Source organism: Plectropomus leopardus, chromosome 10 (genome assembly GCF_008729295.1).
Source record: "Plectropomus leopardus isolate mb chromosome 10, YSFRI_Pleo_2.0, whole genome shotgun sequence".
Lineage (NCBI taxonomy): Eukaryota > Metazoa > Chordata > Actinopteri > Perciformes > Serranidae > Plectropomus > Plectropomus leopardus.
In genome coordinates, this window is record NC_056472.1 from 11,524,674 (window position 1) to 11,549,190 (window position 24,517).

General features: G+C 39.8%; 1 protein-coding gene across 1 annotated transcript; it reads left to right on the forward strand.

Annotated features, from left to right (window-relative positions):
- On the forward strand, positions 1-24,451 carry agpat3 (1-acylglycerol-3-phosphate O-acyltransferase 3). The gene is made up of 10 exons (XM_042494390.1): positions 1-347; positions 14,562-14,619; positions 14,803-15,033; positions 15,503-15,672; positions 15,776-15,937; positions 17,353-17,506; positions 18,366-18,468; positions 20,254-20,329; positions 20,581-20,779; positions 21,512-24,451. Exons 3-10 carry the CDS (start codon positions 14,856-14,858, stop codon positions 21,601-21,603), a joined length of 1,134 nt encoding a protein of 377 aa, XP_042350324.1. The 5' UTR covers positions 1-347; positions 14,562-14,619; positions 14,803-14,855; the 3' UTR covers positions 21,604-24,451.
- Positions 24,452-24,517: the final 66 nt, after the last annotated feature.

Genomic DNA, 24,517 nt, shown 5'->3' on the forward strand with positions numbered 1-24,517 from the left:
ATCTACCACTTTACTAGCACGTTATTTGAACTTGCAGAATATGGATCGGCACGCTGCAGAAGCCGGATGTTTTTGTAAAAATATATTTTTTTAATTATTCCTAAGAATGGCTGAGGGGCCGGACCGGATGTAGGGCATACCACCTTCAGATGGGCTTTGAGGAAATGTGGGGCTTTAACAGACAAACAATAGCGGTCTTGCAAATCGCATTACCTCAAGTCATTTTTATTGGGGAAACGGACGAGGTGAGAGGGGCTCCTTAACCGACTTATTTAACGCCCCGGAAGACAAGGAATTGGCTAAAAAGTCTAACAAAATCCTCCGACTCCTAAGTGAATAATATTCAGGTAAGCCCGGAGTACCGTTACACTGGCTGCTAACGTTAGCTTGCTAACACTTCTAGCATAGCGTAGCGATAAACGGCACAGGTCAGCGGACTATTAGACGACAATAGACGTGGAGAATTTGGCACTCATTGGGAGTTCAACTATCCAAATTGCAGCTTCAATCTCCTTCCCTAAATATAATTATTACCATAGTTACACTGGTTTTGTTAACTTAGCATGCTAGCCAGGAGCGTTAGCAGCTCACTCTGTCCTTGTGCTGCTCGGATGAGTTCATCAGGTCCGGGTTCCTGTCAGCTAACGCTAATGTGTTTTCGGCATTTGATAATAATTGCAGATCATATGTGATTATTTTATTTTGTCATGTAAAGATGTGAAATGATCTGTATTTGCAACTTAGAGTCCACCGCGCACCTAGCTTAACTTGCGTCCCCCGGCCGCAGTAGAGACATGTGTGTTAGATGATAAACCCAGTGGACGACGACGCTGAAGTTGGTTTCCGATTCAAAACTTAAGGGAAAAGTCCCAACACTGCTTGGCTCGCTACCGTTTGTAAAAACCTATTATTCTGTTTGAGGAAATGCATGAAAAGGGAAGATCCCACTGCTTTTTTCACTGTCCACACCAGACCAGGTTCAGATCAGACACAAATATACCAACACATTTATTTCATTTGTGAAAATGCAAAAATGGTAGATTTAAAAAAGAGACTGCTCTGGATTAGGTCTTTCTTGAAAACCGTTGTACTTAGATGGGTCAAATCCGGACCAGATTATCCCAGAGAGGGTAAAGATTATTTAAAACTCATGTTCAGATTTTGTGAAATTATAAAAAGGTAGATTACACTGTGGTTAGTCTAAGTCTAGTCCACATTGAACCAGATCTACAACAAAAAACACTACATAGACAGGTCAGATCTTTTTTTCTTTCTTTCTTTGTGTATTTATATTTATTTTTGAAATACAGACTAGATTATTCTATGTAGGTCAGATATTATTTAAAACACAGATTCAGATTTGTGAAACATTTTTTTCTATTTGTTAAAATGCAAAAAAGAAAAAAGGGGGGGACTTCACTTTAATGTAGAGTACATAAGACCATATTCAGATTTTTTTTTAAACCTCTATACATAGACAGGTAATATCTAGACAAGACTATCCCAGTAAGGCTAAAGGTTGATAAAAACACAGTTTGGATTAGTGATTAGTTTATTCTAGTCGTGGAAAAAATAAAAAAGGAAGATTTCACTGCTTTTTCTTCTCAAATGTTGACCATTGTGGGCCATGTCCAGAATCAAAAAACACCATACTTGGACAGTACAATCTGGACTAGACTATCCCAGATAAGTTAAATATTATTTTAAACACAGTTTTAGATCTGTGAAACCTTTATTGTAGTAGTAAAAATGTAATGCGAGATGAGTTAATTTTCCTTTAACACTCCCCCAAACTGCTGAAGCGGAAGCCACGAAGCGGAGGCTGACTTCGTCGTCGTCAGTGGCCAAAAGGGGCATGCTGGCTAGTTCGTTTTTTAGCATTAAGCTAGCTATGCCGCACTTTTATTCGGGGGGGTGGGGGGCATGGAGCTGCAGTCGGATAGTGTGATATACTGTAGCAGCAAGGCAGTGCATACCAGAGTAGGTGGCAAAATGTCACTGGGTTCAATGTAAAAAAAAACAAAAAAAAAAAACCTTATACTGCAGCCGCCTGTGCCCCGCCGTACGTCATGTGAAGCAGCTGGCTCCGAGTTGACCTGCGTAACGATGTCGTACCACACACACCAGACGTGAGGTTACTGGAGTTCATTCAGGTCTGCGGCTCTTTTGGTCAGTGCCAACTTTAGGCTGCTTTTAATTTTAACCAACGAGGCGAGAAGTACGTGCGTGACAGGCAAGTGATGTTATCCTGATCATTTCTGACAGTTGTTGCTAGCTGTGTTTTAAAGCATGTTTTGATGTTTACTAGTGTGATCATAATAATGCTCTGAGTGTTGATGCTTTGTGCAAGAGGCAGCTCACAACACTGTCCACGTAGTTAGAGCCTTGTATGTGTCGTCCGTTTATACAGCGGGTGGCTTGACAAATAGACTATGATGAATATTTAATGGGAATATGTACTTTGCTGTGCATAAGTGTTAGGCCACCTTAAACTTTATTTTTTACCAAGGATCATACATTTGAATTTCTCAGTAGTCCCTCACTAAAACACAACCAGAACACACAGGAAATATGTATACAGTATTAAAAATGCAAATATTTCAGAGTACAACAACTTTAACAGGTTTAAGTTGCAAGTATTCAGTGTGCACTCCCTTTTCATTCAGCATGTCTTGAACTCTCCTCCTGGGCAGACAGTGTAAGATTTACAGTGATAACCTTCTGGTGTATTTACACCAGGTTGCAATTAAGACACAAGCTCAGTAATTGTGGGTCCATTTGTTTTAAGTTGTACAATTGCCATTTTGTTCTGACTTTTTTTTTGGTATTTTAATGAATTAAACATAGTATCTGTATATATATATATATACAGATACTATGTTTAATTCATTAAAATACCAAAAAAAAAGTCAGAACAAAATGGCAATTGTACAACTTAAAACAAATGGACCCACAATTACTGAGCTTGCCTTTAATGTGTAGTCCATTTATACATCTTTTGTCTTGGCAAATAGAGAGTAATGAATTTTTAATATGAATATGTTTATGACTCAATATTTCCAAACCTGTATACTTGTATGCAGCAGACCTTGTCAGTGAGATGGGTTGACTGCTGTGCTTTGCCATGTCAATGATTCATGATTATTGTTATAGATTATAAGTTAATATGAAAGGTGTGTCTGTCATTTTCAGTAATCTGATGAATGACCATGACAAATAGCCACTTATCTAAATTGCAATCTGTAAATTTTCTGTTCAGAGAATTACCCCTTGACTGTCTAATCTTTTCAGTATTGGCAGTAATCACAATGTGATCCTGCTGACCACAGGGTCTCCTAATAGCCATTTCTCATTAATCAGATAAAATGTGTAGCAAACACTAATTGTGGCTATGATGTAAAATAAATTGGAAAACTGCTAATATCTAGCCGTGTATGCGAGCTTTCAGCCTGGTGAGAAATCTCTCTGGCCAACTCTGGTCATCAGCTATTTAATTTCCTTTTGGTGATTACCCAGAGTTCTGTTTAAGAAAAAGCAAAGTCAGTTATTTTCCTTTAATAATCCCTTTACAGACCATAGCATTTTAAAAGTCATTGTGTTTTTTTCTTAAGCACTTCTCTTATTACGGTGTCTTATAACAGTGTTTGCCTTGTAAATCAAAGTGCAAACAGAAATTATGTATTTTATAATTAGACATGTATGTGCTGCGGTGGTGGCCAAATTGAAACATCTACCTCAAAACGTGTCAGGCTGTATATCTGAATCATACATGTTAGAAAAACATTCTTGTTTTATGAACAACTGTTGGTTCAGAGTCCATTGACATGGCCTTTACACATAGTAATCTATTGAACTCATTATCAGCTAATCAAGTATTGCCCTTTAGGACTCCCAGACATAACTATGTAGATAAGCTTTTATCTGAGCAGCACCACCTTGGACGGTAATCCCACTCTAGGAACGTGTAAGTTTATTAGCCATGCGATCTTTTTTTGTAGCTGTCTGGTTAAAAGCAATGTAACTGTGAACCATCATACTCAACTTATTGTGTTTATACTCAAGCAGTCAATTTTACCCATTAACTCCCCCTCCTCCCTTTAACATTAGTCCCATTATTTAGCTGACTACAGCAAGAAGTACCTTAAATATCCATGAGTCTTACCAGTCATCACTTCTTATTATGGCCACATCCAGAGCCTGGAGTGAGCTTTGAAAGGGTTGTAACAGTGTTAAGTGATGCAAGGCCTTTCTAAGTTAGCCAGCTCTTAAGCTTATTTGTTGAATATTGCCTGTCCTTTCTGAGATGCCAATGTATTGAGACTTTGCATGCGATGTCTGAGTTGTTTTCAAGATATCCTCAGTATCAAATCCCATCATTTTAGAATTAATTTGAAACCGTGCTACAGCTGCATTTTTTATTTTGTATCTGGGTAGCAGTTTTCTGTTAGAAAAATGTCACTGAACATGCTCATGGATGCAGTTTACACTGCACTCACTGTGACATATATCACCCAAAGGCTAATATCTTGAATGTTTATATAGTCAAAACTTACTATTGTAATGCTATACTATAGACATTACAGAGATATTGTGATATGAGACTAGATATTGTCATAGATTGTGCATATCGTAATATCTTATCGCAATAATATCTAAATTGAGCAGACCGTTCTAGCTGTTTTATTTGCCTTTGCCCACTTAGTCATTACACACTAGTTTCATCAGGATATGATATTATATTTATTCTTTGGATGAAAATGCCATATTTGGTGATATTATAAAGTCTGCCTTTAAAGTATCACACTTGGCCTAACACACAACTGCATAACTAGAGATGCTATTGTTAGAGTTGAGCAGCACTGTGGTGCTCGCTGCAGGATTGAGTGTACTTCATGCTTTGAAACATGAATGACCTTTATTGTCAAGCTATCACAATGTATTTTTATCTCTATTTATATTTGGCTTAAACGGCCAGTGGTGAGGCCTTAGGACTGTACACTAACCTTTGACCCATTTGCTTCAGTAAACGCAGGAGTATATTTCTGTATCTCTCTGCCAGCTTGTCTGAACCATATTTGACATTAGCTCTGTGTGGGAACTCAAAGGCTTTTTTGTTGGCTTGCCCACTGGCCCAGTTCGCCATCTCTGTGTGGCTGAGTTATACATATTTGGTATTAATAATTTCTGGTACCTAAGGTACTGTCAAGAAGACAGAGAGCAAGGATGTAGGATAAACATCATAGATTTCCAGGCTTTGGCTTAATTTATCCCTATCAGAGTGCCGCAGGGATGACATTTTTCTGTAGGCCAGCCTGGAAGCTAACGTCACTTTAGTTCCCTTGCCTAAAAGCCTATGGGATTTTTCCACTGGATTTTGGATCACTGCAGAAAATAAGCTCTGTGGTAAACACGTGTTTATTTTACTTGCATGTTTTCTTCAGCAAGATAATCTTCACAAATGATCACCACTTTCAGTATTTTTGAAGCCTATGTGTAATTGCCAGAAGTGAAAAGCCTATTGCTAAAACAAACTACACTACAGTCGCATTGCCACCGCTGTAAGGTTGTAAATCCGTGTTCGGTATGGTTCGGCGTGATGACATCCAGTAGTCTTATTTAGCTACTTGTTAGCAACTTTCAGAGTTCGCGAATGGGGTTTTTACTGATGTATTTTATGTCATAGAACAACATGTAACCACAGACCATTTGTAAGGCTTCTAACCAAAAACCCATTGACTCTGAGACGAGGGAATTTGAGCTGCTAAAATGCTAGCAGATTTCCGGGTTTAATGACTCATTACTGGGGTTTTATATTACACCCAAGAGAAAAGAAGCACAGCTCAGCAACTCACATGAAGAGGTTGTTTAAGGAAATGATTACTCCTCTTCTTGAGGTTGTCACATCTGCCTAATGCAGCGTAGGCGTTATTAACAGGTGGCCAGTGGCAAGGTAATGCAAGATATTCTACATTATGATTGGTTCCTTTAACACAACAGACGCCCTTCTGCAAACTCCACCCTGGTTGTGGAGATCCCAGCGTTCTTCATTGCTAATGTTAATGAAATGTGACATATCCAGGGTGCCCATAGCCTGCTAATCAGTCCTAATCTGATCCATTGGATTAGAGGCTGGGAATGCATGTAAAACACTTCTTACAGTACATGTTTGCCTCCCTCCTTCCAGAAGTGAGCGGTCTTCCTAGCATTCATTAGTAGACTCCAGTGAGAATCCACTGTGGCTTTTGGAAGGTTTTGGTGCTTTTTTTGCACTTGCTCTCAATGAGGATTTATTCTTATTGAAACATTTTCTGGTGATATGAACTTCTTTGCTCCTCAGTAAACTCTTGTGCTGATTAGTCAGCTCCTCCAACAGGATCTCGCTGTGTTCTCGCTGTCATCAACATAATCTCCCTCTTTCCTTCTGTGGGATTACCATGGCGATGAGGCAGGACAGCCTGTGACCATCCACTGCACTCTGCAGGACTTTTCTATATGTTGTTTTTTTTTACTCTGGCTTTGATTTGGTGAGATACCAGGAGCCAAAATGCTGAACCAGAGTGCTGTGATGATCTTCACTGGGATTTGTGGGGCGTTGGTGCTTATGGCAATGGCCTACTATGTCTACTGGTAAGTTAAGAGCAAGGGTGGTATACCTGTGATACGATGGGCCTGACCATTTTTATCAGAATTATTGAAGAGGTGGAAGCAAGCATAGTACTAAAGGGTTCAACTATTCACAGTGGCCAGGTTTTTAAGCATTAAAAAGACAACAAAGGTGCTGTGCCTTCCAGGATGTGGCTACAGTTTGCCAGTGTTTAGCTGGTGTCTTTTAATGTACATTTCAACTCTCCTTTCTTGAATCAGAGCCTCCTAGCAGGCAGTGGTTATTTGTTGGCGTAGCTGTATTCAAGTGATGTAGAGCAGAAGCAGCTGTCCGCCCTTAAGCAGCTTTAACCCAGTCAGCGTCTCTAATCTTTGTGTGGTTGCAGGTGGGCCTGCACCCACAGGAAGGTGGACATCTACCGGTTGTTCTCATTGTTAAACCCAGTGTTTGTTCCTCTGAACATCTTTTATTCCATCTTTGTTATATGAAGTCATTGAAACCACAACACAAGATAAATATAGTCTTCACAACAGAACACCTAAAGTTTGGTTAAACCACCACAGTAAGGACAACTTGATTTGTTTGATTTGCAAAAACATGTTATGAGATTATTTTGTTGTTTTAAGATCCATGGCAGTGATATTCTTATTGGGCCAAGAGGGAGAATCAAGTGTGAACATTTTTATCAAAATGGGTTTTTACTCTCTACTGCTTATTCTGAATGGCTAACCTGAATAACTGAAATGGAGCACTGATCTAATCAATTACACTTTGGCTGAGACACATAGGATTGTTTACCTGTTGACCTCGGATATAGAGCAACATTTACATTGGCATGATTGCCTGGAAGTTTTTATATACATAGTTGTAGTCAATATATTGTGTAAAGAAATGGTTAAAAAGAGGAAACATTTTTGTAACATTTTTAAGGACCCATTCCCTAATCTTAGTAGAGCAGGCTGCCGTTATTGGCCAGTATTTCCTTATTGCGGTTAAGTCAGTATTGCGGCATATGTCAGGCAAAAAGTAAAAAGAAATAAATGTGTAGAAATGTAAAAGATTTTGAAATAATTCAGAAATGCTGTCATCTGTTCTACAAAGTACTTGGTTTAACTGTTCGATTTGTTTAAGGGGTACTTATTACATGTGTTTATTTTATGTAGGCTGATACACCTCGTATCATTTCAGAAATGTAGTATTGTCTGGCTCTAAACCATAGCATAGTTAAGCTGCTTGTAGGATAAAGCTGTTGTGTTACGTGAAGTCAAATTTTTACATTGTGGTGTACACTATATACACTTCACCTCCTATGCATTAATGTTGATTCAAGATACGGGGCAAATGACACACTCAATATTTTAAACAAAGTTTAACTAAAATTAAACTGACAATTTGAAATGTGTCATTGATTCACCTAATCAGTCAAAGTTTGCAGAAACCTTTCAGGTTCACCAGGTTCTTAGATTTCTATACATTTTGATGCAAAATGCAAACAATAGACTCTCTTAAGTGAATGTATTAGTCCTGGAATCTGGATGTAAGGAGTTGACTCAGTCTGCAGCAACATGTCTTCAATATATTAATAATTTGTCATGTCACTGTGGTTAAAGGATTCATGCTTTTTCTCATGTGAAGTCAAAGAAAGTAAAAGCGTGCATCCTGCAAATACTTAGAAAATCCTCATGCAACCCGGAGTGTCTCTATTGTTGGGCTGCTGTCAGTCCAAAATTGAGTTACAGTGGAAAGCAGTAAAGAAGGTTGCACCAACATGTGGTTCAAAAATATTTACGCAACTTTTCTAACAGTCAGAATCAGTGCTGAGAGCATAGGGACAGCTCAAGTTGAAATCACAAGTTTTGCTGCCTGTGCACTTCTTCCTGTCTCTATTAACCTTCTCTACTCGACCGTTAGAGTCAACTTGCAGTCTCCTCTGATAACGCAAACTGTTGATTTTTAGGGAGCAGCCCTTCAATGTATAAATCACATTATTTACCAGCAGATATTTTTCTTCATTAGAATAAAACTGCACGATAGAGGATGGTTTTAAGACAGTACTCATGAAAAGAAAGAAAAAAATGTATTAACTTGGTTGGACGAACATTCCTTTGAGATCCTGATTGGCCATTTAACCCTGTTCTCAAAGCAAATATGTTGAGTGCTGGTAGATGGTTGCGTTTTGCGAAGTGAAGTTATTTTTGGAGGCAGCAAGAATGCACACAAAGTCAGTGATAAGATGCACTTTGCTCTAGACACTGTGACTCAAGGCCTCCATTTCAACTGGCGTGAAAATTTGTTGTTGTTCAGAGTTATATGACTCCGCGATTGTACAGAGACAGAAAGAGAATATGGAGGAAAATGAGAACGAGGTTCATGATATGTTTAGAAATCTGTCTAAACTCTCACACAGTTAATGCTTGTGTCTGCAGCAAAAGGTGGTCAGACTACTTCTCCATTGGCTGCTTGAAGCCAAACAACACAGAAAGTTAAATGTTTCTGCTTTTCCCAGCAAGTTTCAAGTCTCTACAAGCTGATTTTCATACGGTATTGATAAAACATTTGAACCAGCAGCTGATTGTAAGGGGAAAAAATAAATTAATATTTTAAGGCCCTAAAATACCAACCTAAGCACTACTTTACTTGACTTGAGGCAATTATTCTTCCAAATCTGTTGAATATTTTTTGATTAACTTCCAAAATTTTACATCAGAGGTGCAGTTTTTATTAATCGTTTTTTTCCTCACATTGCATTGTAAAAGCTTCAAATAATGGGTAACTTAAAAATAATAATTTAAATAATGCGTCTTGCAATAGAATCACCAAAAAGTCACGTTTTATGTTACAATAAATGTTTGGGCAAAATTCTCCTTAATCTTATGTAATTGAGGTTGGTCCATGTCCTTTTTTTTTCTTTTTTTTTGTAATTCCGTATTCATTGCTGTGAAATTGGTCTAATTTTTTATTGCAAGTGGCATTGAAAAGTCTCAAATCCTACTTGCCTTAAGCTGTAGGAACCATTTAAAATGATAAATCGAGCCCACGGAGGTAGGAGTCCCTGACCCTGTAATCATTAGTGAACGTGAAATTGAGCAGGTGTGTGTGCTCCTATAAACAATTTGGGCGTAATAGGCAATAAATTAAAATGGGGTGCCCACTTTGAGTATCTGTATGCAGGGCTAGCTGAGGGGCTTCACTTTCTCCAAAGACTGAACATCCGTCCCTTCACACTGTCTATGACAGAACTGTTGTCAGACACACACACACAGGGTTGAAAATTAGCACCAGCCACCAGTCAAATGCTTGTAAATTATGTATGTTGCTGCTAGACTTGCTTCACTCACCAGCCAAAAATCAATGGTAAGCAACTGAGTGGCTGGTAGATTTTGGAGTCCACCTGCCAAAAAAGTTTATATCCAACCTTGCATGCACACTGTATTGTTAAGGACCTGTAATCTGTGTTGTGAATACTAAGTATACCTTCAGGTAGACATTTCCAGCAAACGTAAAACTGCCTTAAGCTTTCCTTCCTCCCAACGTCTACATACACCACTCAACGATAAAACAGGTTAATCCTGACTTAGGTAGTTCATAAGCAAAGAGGCACTGTGAAACTTAGTTTTACGCATTATGTGTTATGGATTTATGGTTTCTGTCCTCATTTTTGTAAAGCCCGTGTATGTATCTTTTATCGCACCAGGCATGCACAATATTTGATATTGTACTCTTTCTTATTGGCTACCTATTGTTTTAAGTTGATTGCAGCTGTGCTTGCCTAAATGAAAAGTTCCACAAAGGGACAACAAGGAATACTTTATCTTTCCTTAAACATACTACAGACGAATTGTGGTAAATATCATGAGTAACTTGATCAAACTATGTCACAGCTTGTTTTTGCTGTCAACCAAAATTAATAAATTGAAAGCGAGAGCTAAATAGTAGTCTACAGTAGAAAATCACACACGTAATAGTTGTGTTTATCTTGATTGATTTATCATTGCTTGATAACCCCACCACAAGCATGCACATTTCATGTGATCTTTATGACAACAATTTTATCTAATAACATTTACTAGTAATTTTCACAAAATTATGAAACATTAGATTAGAGATGACATCCTGGGGCAAAGATCTGTTATCTTAAGCTCGTAGAGTTGATTATACTGCACTATATTTATTTATGAACAGTGTTATTATAAACAAATAGATAAGTCGGTTGGGCAACTTTTGAGGAACTTATTGAGAAACATGTGCCCAGCTACTTATTCTAGACTTTCATTTTTATTGTCCAGAGCACATTTAGCTACTTCTATTCATAATGTTGAAGGTAACTGAAACATAAAAAAAACATGTACAACTTGTACTTTGTCTTTACTACACACTGTCCTCTTTGATTCTACAGTTTTGCAGCTCACCACCTTTGCAAAATATGTCACAGACGCCACGAGTGAAATGTGCAATGGTGTAACTTAACCCCTCCAAGTCACTCTCTCCCAGTCGGAACAAAGGTCATATCTTAAACGTAATACAGATACAACCGTGGATGTTTGGACTGATAGTGTAATCAATCGGGTGATTGATGACATACATGCACACGTGACAGTATATCAACACAGCAGTGCGTCCTAACCACAGAGGTTTAGAAACATTTTATCTTTTGCCCCACAGACTGAGGTGAAGCTCTGTGGATGTGCATGTAAGATTTCCTCTCCGTCACACCCAGGGCACTGTGCTATTCTGTGTTGTGTTACAGTGTTTGAGAGAGATTGATTGCACTAGATAAGACTAGTTGCCTTCATTAGTTGCCCACAATGAACTGGCCTTGTGTTAACTATGCGGTGCAGTTTAAGGTTGCTTGGTTTGCTCTTCCCCGAGATAGTTCGAATCAAATATGATACAGACTTGAGGTGAAAGGTGGCTGTAAACGTCTTGGATTTCTGGTCATTAGGGTTCTACTCACTTTACCCATTTCTGTTTATCTAGTTGCACTTGTGAAAAAAACAAATTGCGAGACTTTGATTGAAGAAACAAATAAAGTAGTCATTACAGATGCTATGTGAACAGAACAGTGTCTGTGGTCAGAGACCGTTATGTCAGTGTGACACGCAGGCACACAGTGTTTCTGTTTCTCCCTTGTTGTCTAACACACAGGCTGTTGTTCTGTAAAGCCAGACGGCCTCTTTTTTTTTGCTGGTTTGCTGACACAGTTGTATCAGCAATGCAGGTGACTGTACATATGTTCATGTTGCTAACACTGCACAGTTAACAGTATAATAAAACTAAATTTTACGCTGTGCTTGAGTTTAACTTTATTGAGCGCAGTATTGATGCTTTACTTTTAAAGTGCTTGTTGTGGTGAATTAAATCAAGCGCTCACTTTCAGATTGGAGCCTTATATTATTCATTTAGTTTATATCTTATGTGTTACAAGAAGACGCTAGTTTCATGTAAACAAAGATTTGGTTTCATGATGTTTAGATCTATTTCATTAAAATGTTTTAGTAGAAACTCAGCAGCTATATTATTTTTAGCCATATACTCTCATGTTGACAGTTTGTGCTGTCACCAAAAAAAAATAATGTAAAACAAAGCGGGTGAAGGCCCAGTTGGCAGTCTTGGAGTGGATTGGGTGTCCACAGATCGCCGTACAGACTGGCAATAGGACAACTCAGATTAGACATGCTTCTTAGAACAGCTTTAAACTGGCTTGACCTACACTTTAATGGGCTTTGGTGCAGATGTGGGAAAGGACCATCCAAGGCCAGACATCTTGTAGTCATCATGATTGGTACTCAGTGGTAGTAACTGTCACTTCTAACAAAAAACGCTCAATATTTTTGTGAACAGTGTCATGGGGGCTGATAGAACAAGTCTTTTGCCAGTACATGGTGTAATGTGAGATGTCTAATGGGACATCTAATGGGCACCAATTGACCTTACCTTGGCAGCATCCAAGCTGTATAAACATGTGTGAGGTGCCTGCATAATATAGAGCCATCTTTTTACCAGTCCATTATCATTCAGCATCATGGAGGGGTGGAGCCTTTCCAGCATGCTTTGCACAGAAACATCCTGAATAGTTCTCCAATCAGTTGCTAATAGTCAGACGAACACAGTCACATCATCACCTAAGGGCAATGAAATGTTTCCAGTTCGCTTGGGTTTAACGTGTTGTTGACTTGTTGGAGGAAATTGGAGCACCCAAAGACAAACAAGCACGCACAGAACCTTAAACGCTACACTGGCAGCAGGTCTGTCATGGTGGAGAGCATCAGCGGCGGAATATGATGTGCCAAGGCTCCAACTAATGATCATCTGTGTGATTAATTTACAAGTTTGTGTGATCAACACTCTAACAGATACTCAATTTAGAATAATATAAAACAGAGAAATGTAAAACGTTTTCACATTTTTTAAGCTGGAACCATCAAATTCAGGAGCAGGTTTTTTATAACTGATACAGATCACTTAAAAATGCGCTAATTCACTGTGGTTCCAATTCTATGTGTTTACATAACCTCTGTTAGTACAGCTTGCACACCATCCCGAGCCCAGCCGGCCGGGTTCTGACAAACACTTACAAATGAAGTCTAGGTTCATCCCACTTGACATGTTGCGTCATCCTTCGCTGCCCTGTAAATTTCTGCTTTCTCGCTATGCTACGCCTTTTAGTGAGCTGTCAAACTGATGCAAAGAAGGACGTGTTAGTGTAAACAGGGTTGCCTATGTGTTTCAGCAGCGCCACTGGAGTGGAGGGTTTTTGTCACAGTAACTGCACCAGGCTCGGGTAGGGTTCGAACATAAAAAACAGAATGCCTGTCGAGTTTGGGTCGGGCTGGAGTACTACTTTCTTGGATTGGTCTCGGATTTGGACAGAAATATGCACCCTGAGTTGCACTCTACTAATAATACAATGGAAACTTGAGGGATATCACAACAATTAGTCGTTGCACTGCAAGTGGCATCAGCTGAATTTAATATCTCACCCAGTACTGCTGTGCTTCGGCTTAAATGTAAAGCCTCCCAGCCTAAAGCCTACTATTGAAAACTGAAATTTAGTTTTCCGAGGCCTGTGCCTTATTTTTATTAGAACTATGGAGTATAAACCCCGAAGCTTAACTTCGTTTTAGCTGATTGAAAAGATTTCCACACATTTAGATCAATGCAGTCTTTAAAGTGAAACACTGCATAGAATCAAGTGTGCAGACATCTTATCTTGTTACATTTGTTTGTATTTAACTATGCATATTTTTTTACATTATGACTTTCTACAAGCTCCCAACACCAATGTCATACCAAGACCAGGAGAGTTCACATAGTAAATGCAGGAAGTTGGGAAACAGAGAAGGTTTCAGAGACTCAAGGAGGAAGAAAATGCCTTTTATTACATTACACTGCCCTACAATTCAGTTGAATTCAGTTTTTTTTGTGATCAATTTTTGTGCAGTGATGAATCACAAGTGTACAAAAGAAAATCCTATCAGCTTGGACTTATTAACTTTGGAGCGGTGGTCATCCTGTATTATTGTGCCCTGCGTTTTACGAGAGGTGGTCTACTGAAATGAAACTGCTTATATTCAAGTAGTGTTGGGGTTCCGTGTAAAATGCGTAATTCTTCTCTCTCATAGCCATTGTGAAAAGTCTGATTCAGGTCACAATGTGAGTAGCCACAAAAAATAACCATGCTTTGTTTAACAAGAATATAATTATTTTTCATAGCTGTCATGGCATATTACTTTTTACAGTTTGACCCTGCATCTGTCTTTTGCTTCATGTAAGCATGCCACCTACACTAAGAACAATAAAGGCTATTTTTGATGTTCTCTTGCCTTTAGCTAACACGATTCAACCTGTTAGATCAAACATGGCCTTTATTAAATTCTACTGCATTGACACTGTGCTGTAGCCTTTTATGTTGCCTCTGCCACTGATAGCTCAGCCCCTGCTCTTCTGTCTCCATCAGGTCTGTAATATTGGCTGAAGGACCGTGTAAACGCGGCTTGTAAAAGGATCCCACCGTGGTAAGAAACACTGCTGTTTTTTGAATTTCTGAAAGCATGTTTGCCTGCAGAACAACAGATTTAAACAGGCCACTTCCTTTCAGTCTCTAATTGTTTGCCACCCTCCCCTCCCTTGTGCTGTCTTTTTGCCCACATCTTTCACTAAAGTTGTTTTCATCGCTGTGCCCTCTCTCACTCTCTCAGGTTGGTCGTAGTGTATAGAGAGGAGCCCACTCAGCTCTCCAGGCTCCTCAGCCATGGCTCTGCTGGCCTACCTGAAGAGCCTGTTCATCCTGCAGTTGCTGATGGGCTTTGTGTTTGTGGTGAGCGGCCTCATCATAAATTTCATTCAGCTCTGCACCTGCATCCTCTGGCCGATCAACAAGCAACTCTATCGCAGAATCAACTGCCGGCTCTCCTATTCCCTCTGGAGTCGTGAGTAGAGCATTCTCCTGTGCTGTTGTTATATTTTTATTTAATGCATATTTCAAATTTCCTAGTTCAGAAAATGTAAATGATGAAATGTACCAGGTGTCTATGCATGTTCATTATGCAGTATCAGTATCACAGTATCTCAAGGCACCAGCTAACTTTTTCTGTCCACTGTTTGGTGCCGGTCAGGTGGCAGTGACAGTCCTATGTGGCTTAATGAGAGCAGCTGAGGCTCAAACAGACATTGCATTAACACTAAAATAGCTCCATTCAGCTGCTGTGTCAGTTAAACAATGGACAACTAATTTGTGTCATTAATCACTGTTAAAGTACTCAGCAAATCTGAGGAACAAACCTGACATTTATTTAAAGAAAAATGCCTTGAATAGGCACTCGCATAGTTCGCAATACTATAAATGATGACTAGTCAGTATATTCCCACCCCATATGATGTGTTGTGATGTCTGTGCAGAGCTGGTGATGCTGCTGGAGTGGTGGTCGGGCACAGAATGCACCCTATACACCGACCAAGCTACGGTGGACAAGTTTGGTAAAGAGCATGTCATCACCATCCTCAACCACAACTTTGAGATTGACTTCCTGTGTGGCTGGACCATGTGTGAAAGATTTGGTGTCCTCGGGGTCAGTAATGCTGCAAAAAATAAATTGAAAATGGAAAAAAAATCTGATTGCAAGGAATCCCAAGCTTCATTGTTATAAACCTATACCTGTCCTCCCTCTGCAGAGTTCAAAAGTGCTAGCCAAACACGAGCTACTGAAGGTTCCTCTGATTGGCTGGACCTGGTACTTTCTAGAAATAGTCTTCTGCAAAAGAAAGTGGGAGGAGGACCGAAAGACTGTCTTTAAAGGACTGAGCAGGCTCAAAGACTATCCTGAATATATGTGGGTAGGTACTCGTCAGACATACTGTGTTCGTTTGTCTTCTGTGAGTGTGTAGGTGTAGCAGTAAACTGTGTGTAAGGTTTAGCAGTTTGTCTAGAATCATTGTCATGCTACAACTCTGGCCCAGCAGGACAATAACAGCTGTGAAATAACCTCTCAGAATAGACATAGACATCTTAGTAACAGACAAGTAGTTACATGAGTGCATGATTTCAGTGAACTGTATGTATGATTGTTTACATTTGGAATTAGAAATCATTGATGTGGACAAAGCAGTTTACTTTTTTTTTTTTAATTACAATTTGGGTATCATTTTTGTAGTTTATGCCTCATTTTTACTGTTCTTTACTCTATACTAAGTCAATCGTTGAAATATCAGAGCAGTGAGAGATCACTAAATAGAGGTTCTGCAGTTGAAGACACAAGTAACCGGGCATATCAGACCATTTTTCTGGAGGTAATAAACCCGTATTGCACAGGAAAACTGTGCAAAAACCATAAACTCACACTGAGCAGTTTGGGTTATGAGAATACTGTTTGTCTTTGTTTTTTTTCCTTCCAAACAAGTTTGACTAACCTGGCAGTTTGTTAAAAACCTGTGTAATCATGTGACAGCTTGTGTTCCCAAATCTCAGCTGTCAACTTGGTGAGTCCAATGTTTTCACTGCCAATAAAAGCAGTGGCTAAAACCTTAAAAAGTGAGATGCAAGTTTTGATGAACTTGAATCACTCTTTGAATCCTCTCATATCTGTTCTTTAGGTTTCATAGGGAAAAAGATGCTGCCGTTTGACTAACATACGTTGAACTGATTGAACTCTGTAAAGATATACACACCAGTTCTCTGAGTGCACCAGCTGTTTTTAAAACACTCAGCAGGAGGGTCTGTGTTTTCTTTTTCTTTGAAACCTCATGAACTCGGCATTCCACAGTGCATAAACAGCCAGAGGAGGCTTCACCCTGCTTTGGGAGGCAAAACAGCTTTTTTGTGTTCAAACAAGCAGGTGGCTTTCATCCATGGCATCTTACCTGGTTGTGGCAGGTGCTGCTGTTTGTTGTGCAGCTTTTTACTGAAGGTGTAGAGCAGCTTTTTACCTTGACTCAACCAGTTCACCAGCTGAGATTAGGCAGATCAGCAGTTGATCTAATTACCCCTTAAGTCAAGCATTAGGTCACTGCTGATGACACAGTTTCTATGTTCTCAGATAAACAAACTAAACGCTCTTTGGTAGAGTTGTCATTTACATGCCTGTTGAGAAAAGGTAGAGCCTTTACTTTAGGGTTACGCTGAGGCGAACTCGATCTGTAATTTAGCCAAGCAGAAGCAGGCTAATGGAAAGGACAAGAAAAAAGAGGTTACCGCAAGTCTGTGTGAATCTTTTTTATAGGTGTGTGTTAACACAGCTCATCTCTCTCCTCAGTTTCTGCTGTATTGCGAGGGCACCCGCTTCACAGAAACGAAGCACCAAATCAGTATGCAGGTTGCAGAGAGTAAAGGCCTGCCCAAACTCAAATACCACCTTCTACCCCGGACCAAAGGATTCACCACCACACTGCAGTGTCTTAAGGGCACAGGTAACGTCTGTTCGCACTTTTCACACTTCACATTCTTAGCCCAGGGCTGTCTGTAGCTCTGGGCAAAAAAATACTCCCTTTTCAAACATGCATTGTAGGGCTCCAAATACTTTTTTCTCTGTGAGTATTGAAAAACTGCCATTATTTTCTACTAAAATATCTATGTAAAATAAATGAACTAAACATTACCAATATAAATAAGCATGCTACATGATTGTTTTAGTAGCCTACATCTTTTCTTTTGTCATAATCTTCACTCATATTAATAAGTCAGAGTGAAGGTATTTTAACAATTAACAGTTCACTCTGCACTTTCCCGAAGTTCCTGAGTTAAATGTCGTTTGCGCAAACGAGTCATGTTTAAATTCTAGAATGACGATTGACTACTCTTAATCAGTACGCAAAAACGTTAAGTGAGAGCGGAGAAGGGGAGATTGAAAAGAAGATATCTGTTGTTTTCGCCTTATCCAGTAGTGGCGAACTTCCCTCTGCTTGCGACCAATACGATTTTTTCAGTGTTCTCCAGTAATGTTGTTTTAAAGTAGCTGACCTGTGGTCACAACATAAATATAAAGCACAGGTATATTGATGATGTTACAAAAGATTTGCATGATTGGACAACAAAAACGTGACATAACTCTGTTAGCAACTTTTAGCAAAGTGTTTGGTCATTTTTTGGGGGATAACCCAAAAAAACTCAAGGCTAATGACGCTCTGGAGCAGTATCAGCACCCCCACTTTTGAATGTGTCAGTGTGTGAACCCTCTTTAGCTCCAGGCCAACAGCTCTCTTAGCCTCGGGCTAAGTGTTTTGCAAAAAGGGCTTTTTAATCTTAATTTGTGTCTTTTCTCTCTTACAGTAACTGCTGTGTACGATGTGACTCTCAACTTCAAAGACAACCAAACTCCCACTCTCCTGGGCATTGTCAATGGCAAGAAATACAAAGCCGACATGAGTGTAAGGTGAGTGCCACTGATACCCTCCATTTGCTTTTGAATCATCAGTTATTGTAATAATGATGCATTACAGTGCCAGCTGTACTGAGATTCTTCAAGAGGAAAATGATGAATGTATTCTAAACCTTTTGGCCTCCTCCCAACTGCATTTTTTTGTCCCATAACAATGAAAGAGACAGTGAGAACGCTCCAAATGTTGGCTTGTTTCCCAGCACGTTTATGGTTTCAGAACAATAACTCTAATGGCCAGGACACTCCTACTGAGTAAAGAGCTGGCCATGAGACAGGGACAGATTGGGATAGCTCACACTGAAATGGCTCAGAAAGCATGTCTTTTGTCTGGATGGCAGAACAGAATTAAAGAAATATAGCGTTTCTTCATTTTTTTAAGTAAATCAAATAAAAAGGATAATACCAGAGGATAATTTTGTGGAAACATGATTGAGTAGAGTGGAGTCAGATAATTGTAACATTGAGAAATCACACAGAACAGTAACAGATGATCTTTGGTGCAGAGTTGAAGAAAGTTTTAGGTGAGGGAGCCACCTGGTGGTGACAGACTGTCATAATGGGCCACAAGTGGTTTATTATATTATGAAATGTTTTCTGTTGCACTCTTAAGAGGACTGGATTGATCATGAAATATATGTCACGTCTCAATGTCCTTCAGTAACAAATATTTAAGAACTTTCACTGTTAATTAACTGTCTGTTATTTTCTCGATTAGTTGTTTGGTCTGTATACTGTTAGAAAATGGCAAAAAATGTTGGTCAGTATTTCCCAAAACTCAATGACATCCTCAAATGTCCTGCTTTGTCTGTTACTCAAAGATATTCAGTTTGCTGACATTAAAGTGTAAAGAAAATAGAAGACATACATATTTAAGAAGCTTTTAATAAGAAATTATACAGACCACTTAATTAATTATCTCATTAGTTGACAGATAATTTTATAGTTATCAACTAATCGATTGATTGCTTCAACTCTATTTTCCATTACATTATGATACGCTCTTGTGCAATGTTCACTGAATATCCTCATATGTCAGATGTATATTGGCTATTTGTTTAAAACTTTCTGGTTGTATTGAGTCAGTTTGTCATGATTTCAGTATTTCTAGTTCTCCCTTTTTGTTCTTGCTCAGGACTGATGTCAGATTAAATTTGTCTCACTCTGGGTCAGTTGGCTTCACTGATAAAGAGACAGTCATGCAGTGTAATCCAGTCCCCACCTGCCATTCTCATCCAGACTAATTTTCACAAAACCACAGATTTAATGTGTGTTAGTAGCAAGTCATAAAAGGGAGAAAAATAAGAACTTGGCGAGGAAGCAGTATAATTGTGTGGTGTGCTTATCCCATTCATTAGGTTTCAATGCACCTGACGTTCACATCATTCTATTAGAGGTCACACACCTTCAGCTCTCTGTGCATAATTTCAATTACCTGCCTCATTCAAAGTTTGCTGTTTTTATGTTTTTTGTTTCTGCGCAAAATACAGCGCAGATCAGCAAGTCAAATTGTTTTTGATGGACATACATTTTGGGTTTTTGCAGCATGTTCCTGGATTTTGTTCAGGATTTTGGCGGTTGCTTAGCAATGCAGCAGCCTGTCATGCAGTGTGTTGTCCTTTAAGTATTTCCTCAGTTGTTCATTATGTGCTCATTTCAGACTGTCAAGGCAAAACAATCTGTGAATGTTGGCTGAATTTTTTGGTGTCTAGTCTTTGTTGTTTTAAGAATCTTCAGGTCCGTTCCCAGTTTAAGATTTTTTTCTCTCTCTTTGCCAACCAGGCGCTTTCCTGTGGAGGAGATACCAGACGATGAGAAGGAGTGTGCCATCTGGCTGCACAAACTGTACCAGGAGAAGGTAAACTGAGGAAAGCTGATATTAAAGGAACAATCTGCAGCCAAAATGTAGAATGCACAAAGTTTTCAGATGCTTGGACCAGCAAGTCATTGCTAGTTGTTGCTCTGGCCCTTAAGCCCTGGGGTTGAGGGGTTGAGGGATATTTTCTGAAGTAAAAATGGGAGGTTACTATTGTGTTAGGTCAAATGAGGCAGTGGCAAACATGTTCAGTTAATTCAGTGCAAACCAATTCTTCCTCCTGTCCCACTCAGGATGCCCTACAGGAAATCTATAAAAAGGAAGGCAAGTTCCCCGGACCCACAATAACTCCACATCGCAGGCCATGGACGCTTCTGAACTTCCTGTTTTGGGCCACCCTGCTGCTTTCGCCCCTCATCAACTTTGCTTGTGGAGTGGCCGTCAGTGGCTCCCCGCTCCTAATCATTGGCTTTATCCTCTTCCTCATCATAGGTAGGTAAACTCTGCACCAGCAGCCCTTAGAATGAAAAATGACACAGCATCTTCCTCCTGTGGTTTGACCGGGGGGGCAGTGGTTAGCCCCTTTTACACTGCCTGCTCAAAGTGGGAAAATGGCACCATTGTGCTGTCTTACCTTTCTGTATAAAAGGTGCAATTGCAGAATGGGGGAGAGAGTTCCCTTTGAGCTGGCAAGGGAGGTAGTAACAGAACTGAAAGTGTCATTAAAAAGGGACAACTGGCAGGATGGGTTTATGGGTGGAAGGTTACATGAATGCCACCGTCATGCTGTCTGCTGAGCTTATTCAAACTTTAAAACTTGATATGGGGAAAAAAAAGCCTTATTGTTGAGAAAGGGCTGCTGATGCGTTTGTTGTACACCACACTATAGGCCAAGGCTGTTGTGTTAAGAGTCAGGCCACTTTTACTTCTGTGATGCTAGCATGCTGTCTAAAACCACACCCTGGAGCAGCATGCTGTTGTTTGGTTTTAAGTAAAAATGCAAAGGAGACTTAAGGAATTGACTTCATAACCACCCTGTAGTAGATCCCTGTGAAAAGGGGATATTATTTGACTTCACCTGTAAAAATACAATAAAGACAAAACAAAAACAAATAAATAAATTCAAAGCTCTTGAAATTGCTGAACACCCAGTGCTGTTTAAATATTTGAATCGCTGTCCTCATTCACTCCGCTCTGTCTCTTCTCCTTTCGTTCTCTCCCCAGCCTCCATAGCTATCCGCCGCCTCATTGGGGTCACTGAGGTGAAGAAAACAGGCTCCAGCTACGGCAACCAGGAGGCCAAGAAACAAAACTAAAGTGTGTCACCCCCCTCCGTGTACGGCTGTGTCTGTACAGTCGCCCTGCGGTGTCTCACCTCTACCCAACTTTATTCTCCTCCTACTGTTGAGTCAGTCGGCAGGTCGGGGGAGGAGACCCAGCTGTGAAAACATAATAGAGACCAGAGTTAGAATTACTAAATGGCACTAGTGTGAGGGAGAGAGAGAGAGAGAGAGAGAGAGAGAGAGCGTGGAAGGTCTGGGGTTCAAGCTCTCTGGTGTAACACAGAACATAAGGAGGGGGAGATGCAGTACTGTATTCCCCTGCATCTTTCTTAATCCAGCTAGTGACCCACTGTCCACATCCAAGTCCCATGTAAATCCTGGTAACACCCAAGGTTAAGCTCTTAACCTGCCTGGGGTCACAAAGACAGCCAGTCAGCCCATTTCCTGCTCTGCGCTACCTACCTCCACTTCCTGCCAGAGTCATCAGCCAATCAGAACACAAGCCGATCCGTACCAGATCTGTTTTAATCTTAGCCATCCGGGGGCAGTGCGTTTCTGCAACAGCAATCTGTAACATGCAGAACATCTCCCTCCCTTGTTTTCACAAAGTGGGACTTGTAATGGGAACCGGTGCCTTGAGGCCCAGCCTGGTTTCCTTAATCTTAAAGGGTCAGTTCACCCAAATCACAAAACGTTTGCCATTTTAACTTGCAGGTGTGTAGCCAGCCGGATCGTTTTTATGTTCCTCGGGTCTGTGATAGCTGCCACTGACATTTCTACTGCAGCTTCAATACAACACAGGTGAATGAAACGTTCATGGTGCATTTGAAAAACTTGACAGAAGTGTGTCTTTGCAGAAACAATTTTTTTGTCGCTCTGGACAAAGGCATAGCTCTTGAGTGTTTTTTAAAATACAATTTTAAATACTTGTAGCACCCCCAATGACTTGCAATTCACCTCTATTGTATTGGATTAGCTGCAGCAGCAGTCTCAAGGCAGAGATCTCAAAATAAAAACCCCACATCATCTCCAGACCTCAATACTGCATGGGTTAGATGGGATTTTTTTTTTTTAACTTGTGATCTTGGTGAACTGACCTCTTAACATCGTGGCTCCAAAAAGGCTGGTGTCTGCTAAACCACAGCAAGGGCTCTGAATGTGAAAACCGTCCTCATCAAGGACACCTACCATCTGTTACAGGTCTCATTTGTAGCCCGCAGCACCAACACCCACAGACTCATCCTGACACATTTTCAGATTTTTTTGTTTTTTTCCAGTTTTTATTCCTATTTTCACTTGCTTTACACAAATAGACATTTGCATACATATTATTGTTTGTTTTTAAAGGGTAATCGCTTCCTTACCTGCTAAATGTGATGGTTATTCAACCAGCAATCATAGTCCAAACACTGAAGCAGTTCAACCTACAACCACACCCCCACCCTCTTCCCATGCCAGTGTCGACAGTTTAAAAGCTGTCCACACTGCTCTGCTCTGCTTCTGCTGTTAAATATCTGCAGATCCAGATTCCAGGAAAAGGTCACCGACTGTCTCCATGTAGCCTCACAGCTGTTAGCGAATTATTTTTGTCTTCAGATATAGACTGTGGTAGTAATGTTTTAACCTTTGCCTTAAATCAAGCTTGCTCAGGCAAGGGATTGCTTATTCGCCACCCCTTTAAAACAGCACCCCCCTTTTACCTCCGGTTTTAATATTCATTCTCTTCTTTCCAGTAAAGTGCATGGAGGAGCAGTGTGCTTTCATTGGTTTGATTACCAAATGAGTAATTGAAACTTTAATCTTCAAAGTGTAAAGCTTGAACGTTGTTGGTTTGTTTATGACGTCTTTGTACCTGAACATAGTTGTTAGTTAAAGGAAGCTGCTTACACACAGGCAGCTTTGTTCTTCTGGAAGTCCTCGCCGTCGTCAGTGCATGGCTCCACATATTTCACCATTTTTAGAATCAGTCGTCCCAGAGTTGGTTGTTTTAACTGAAACAAATGTGGCTGCTAAAGCATGAGTGGATCTCTTCTGATGCTTCAAGCCACATTCTCTGGTCCAAAATACAAACAATGGTAGCAAGACAAGGAGGGGATATTTGGTGTCCTGCTCTCTCCCCTCCTCCCCCCGTGCCACATAGTTTTAATCATTTGTTGGTTTTAATTTATCACTCAGCAGAAACATGTTGTGTACCTCCTCTCTGTAGAGCTTTCTCCACCCAGACAGATTTCATGCAAGCCTTAATAGACAGTGCTGCTTAATTTTTGTGTGAAAATGTAGAAGCTAACTGAGCCGCTGTGGTAGTAAAGGTTGATTCAAACATGTCCTCCGGTGTATTAAAACAAGTGCTGGGATTAGTTGCCAAGCAGCTTGTTGTAAAAGTTTAACATTTGAAAGGAAAGGAGAATGGATGAAGGTTGCTCTGATGCACAAAGAGCTCTGTTTGTAATTCTCATTTTTTACAAGATACTTTTGAGTTGCTTCACCTCAAATATTTCTTTAAAGCTTTAGTATCTTTTTTCCTTGAGAGATCTGATCAGATTCGAACCCAGTCCAACTCATCCTGTCATTCAGTAAAAATCATAATCCAAAGCAGAAAGTATGCTGAGAAGTTCAGACAAGTATTTGGGGGAAAAAAAGTAACTTTTTACACGGGATGTTTTTTATTCAGTAAATAAGTATTACTGTAACTTGTGGCTGTTGTTTTTTTCTGACTTCTCCAATGGAATCAAATAACTTAACAAATTGACACCACTTAATGTTTTTTCTTAAATCTAAGATAATTGAGTTAGTGGCACCTCTTGAGTCAGCTTTTGTTTTGTTTTCTAAGGCTATTTTTATGTTCAAAACACTTGAGAATATTAAAGGATTTAATCACAAAGCAACTCTTACTCTTTTGACTTATTTGGATTTGTGTGACTTTGTCTGTTTGCACAGCAGGTCAGGT

What these genes read in the sequence shown, in the direction of transcription:
- agpat3 (XM_042494390.1), top strand. Translation starts at nt 14,856, where the DNA reads ATGGCTCTGCTGGCCTACCTGAAGAGCCTGTTCATCCTGCAGTTGCTG. An exon ending in AAAGATTTGGTGTCCTCGGG is followed by an intron (nt 15,673 to 15,775) that starts GTCAGTAATGCT and finishes CTCCCTCTGCAG; the next exon opens with AGTTCAAAAGTGCTAGCCAA. An exon ending in ACTATCCTGAATATATGTGG is followed by an intron (nt 15,938 to 17,352) that starts GTAGGTACTCGT and finishes CTCTCTCCTCAG; the next exon opens with TTTCTGCTGTATTGCGAGGG.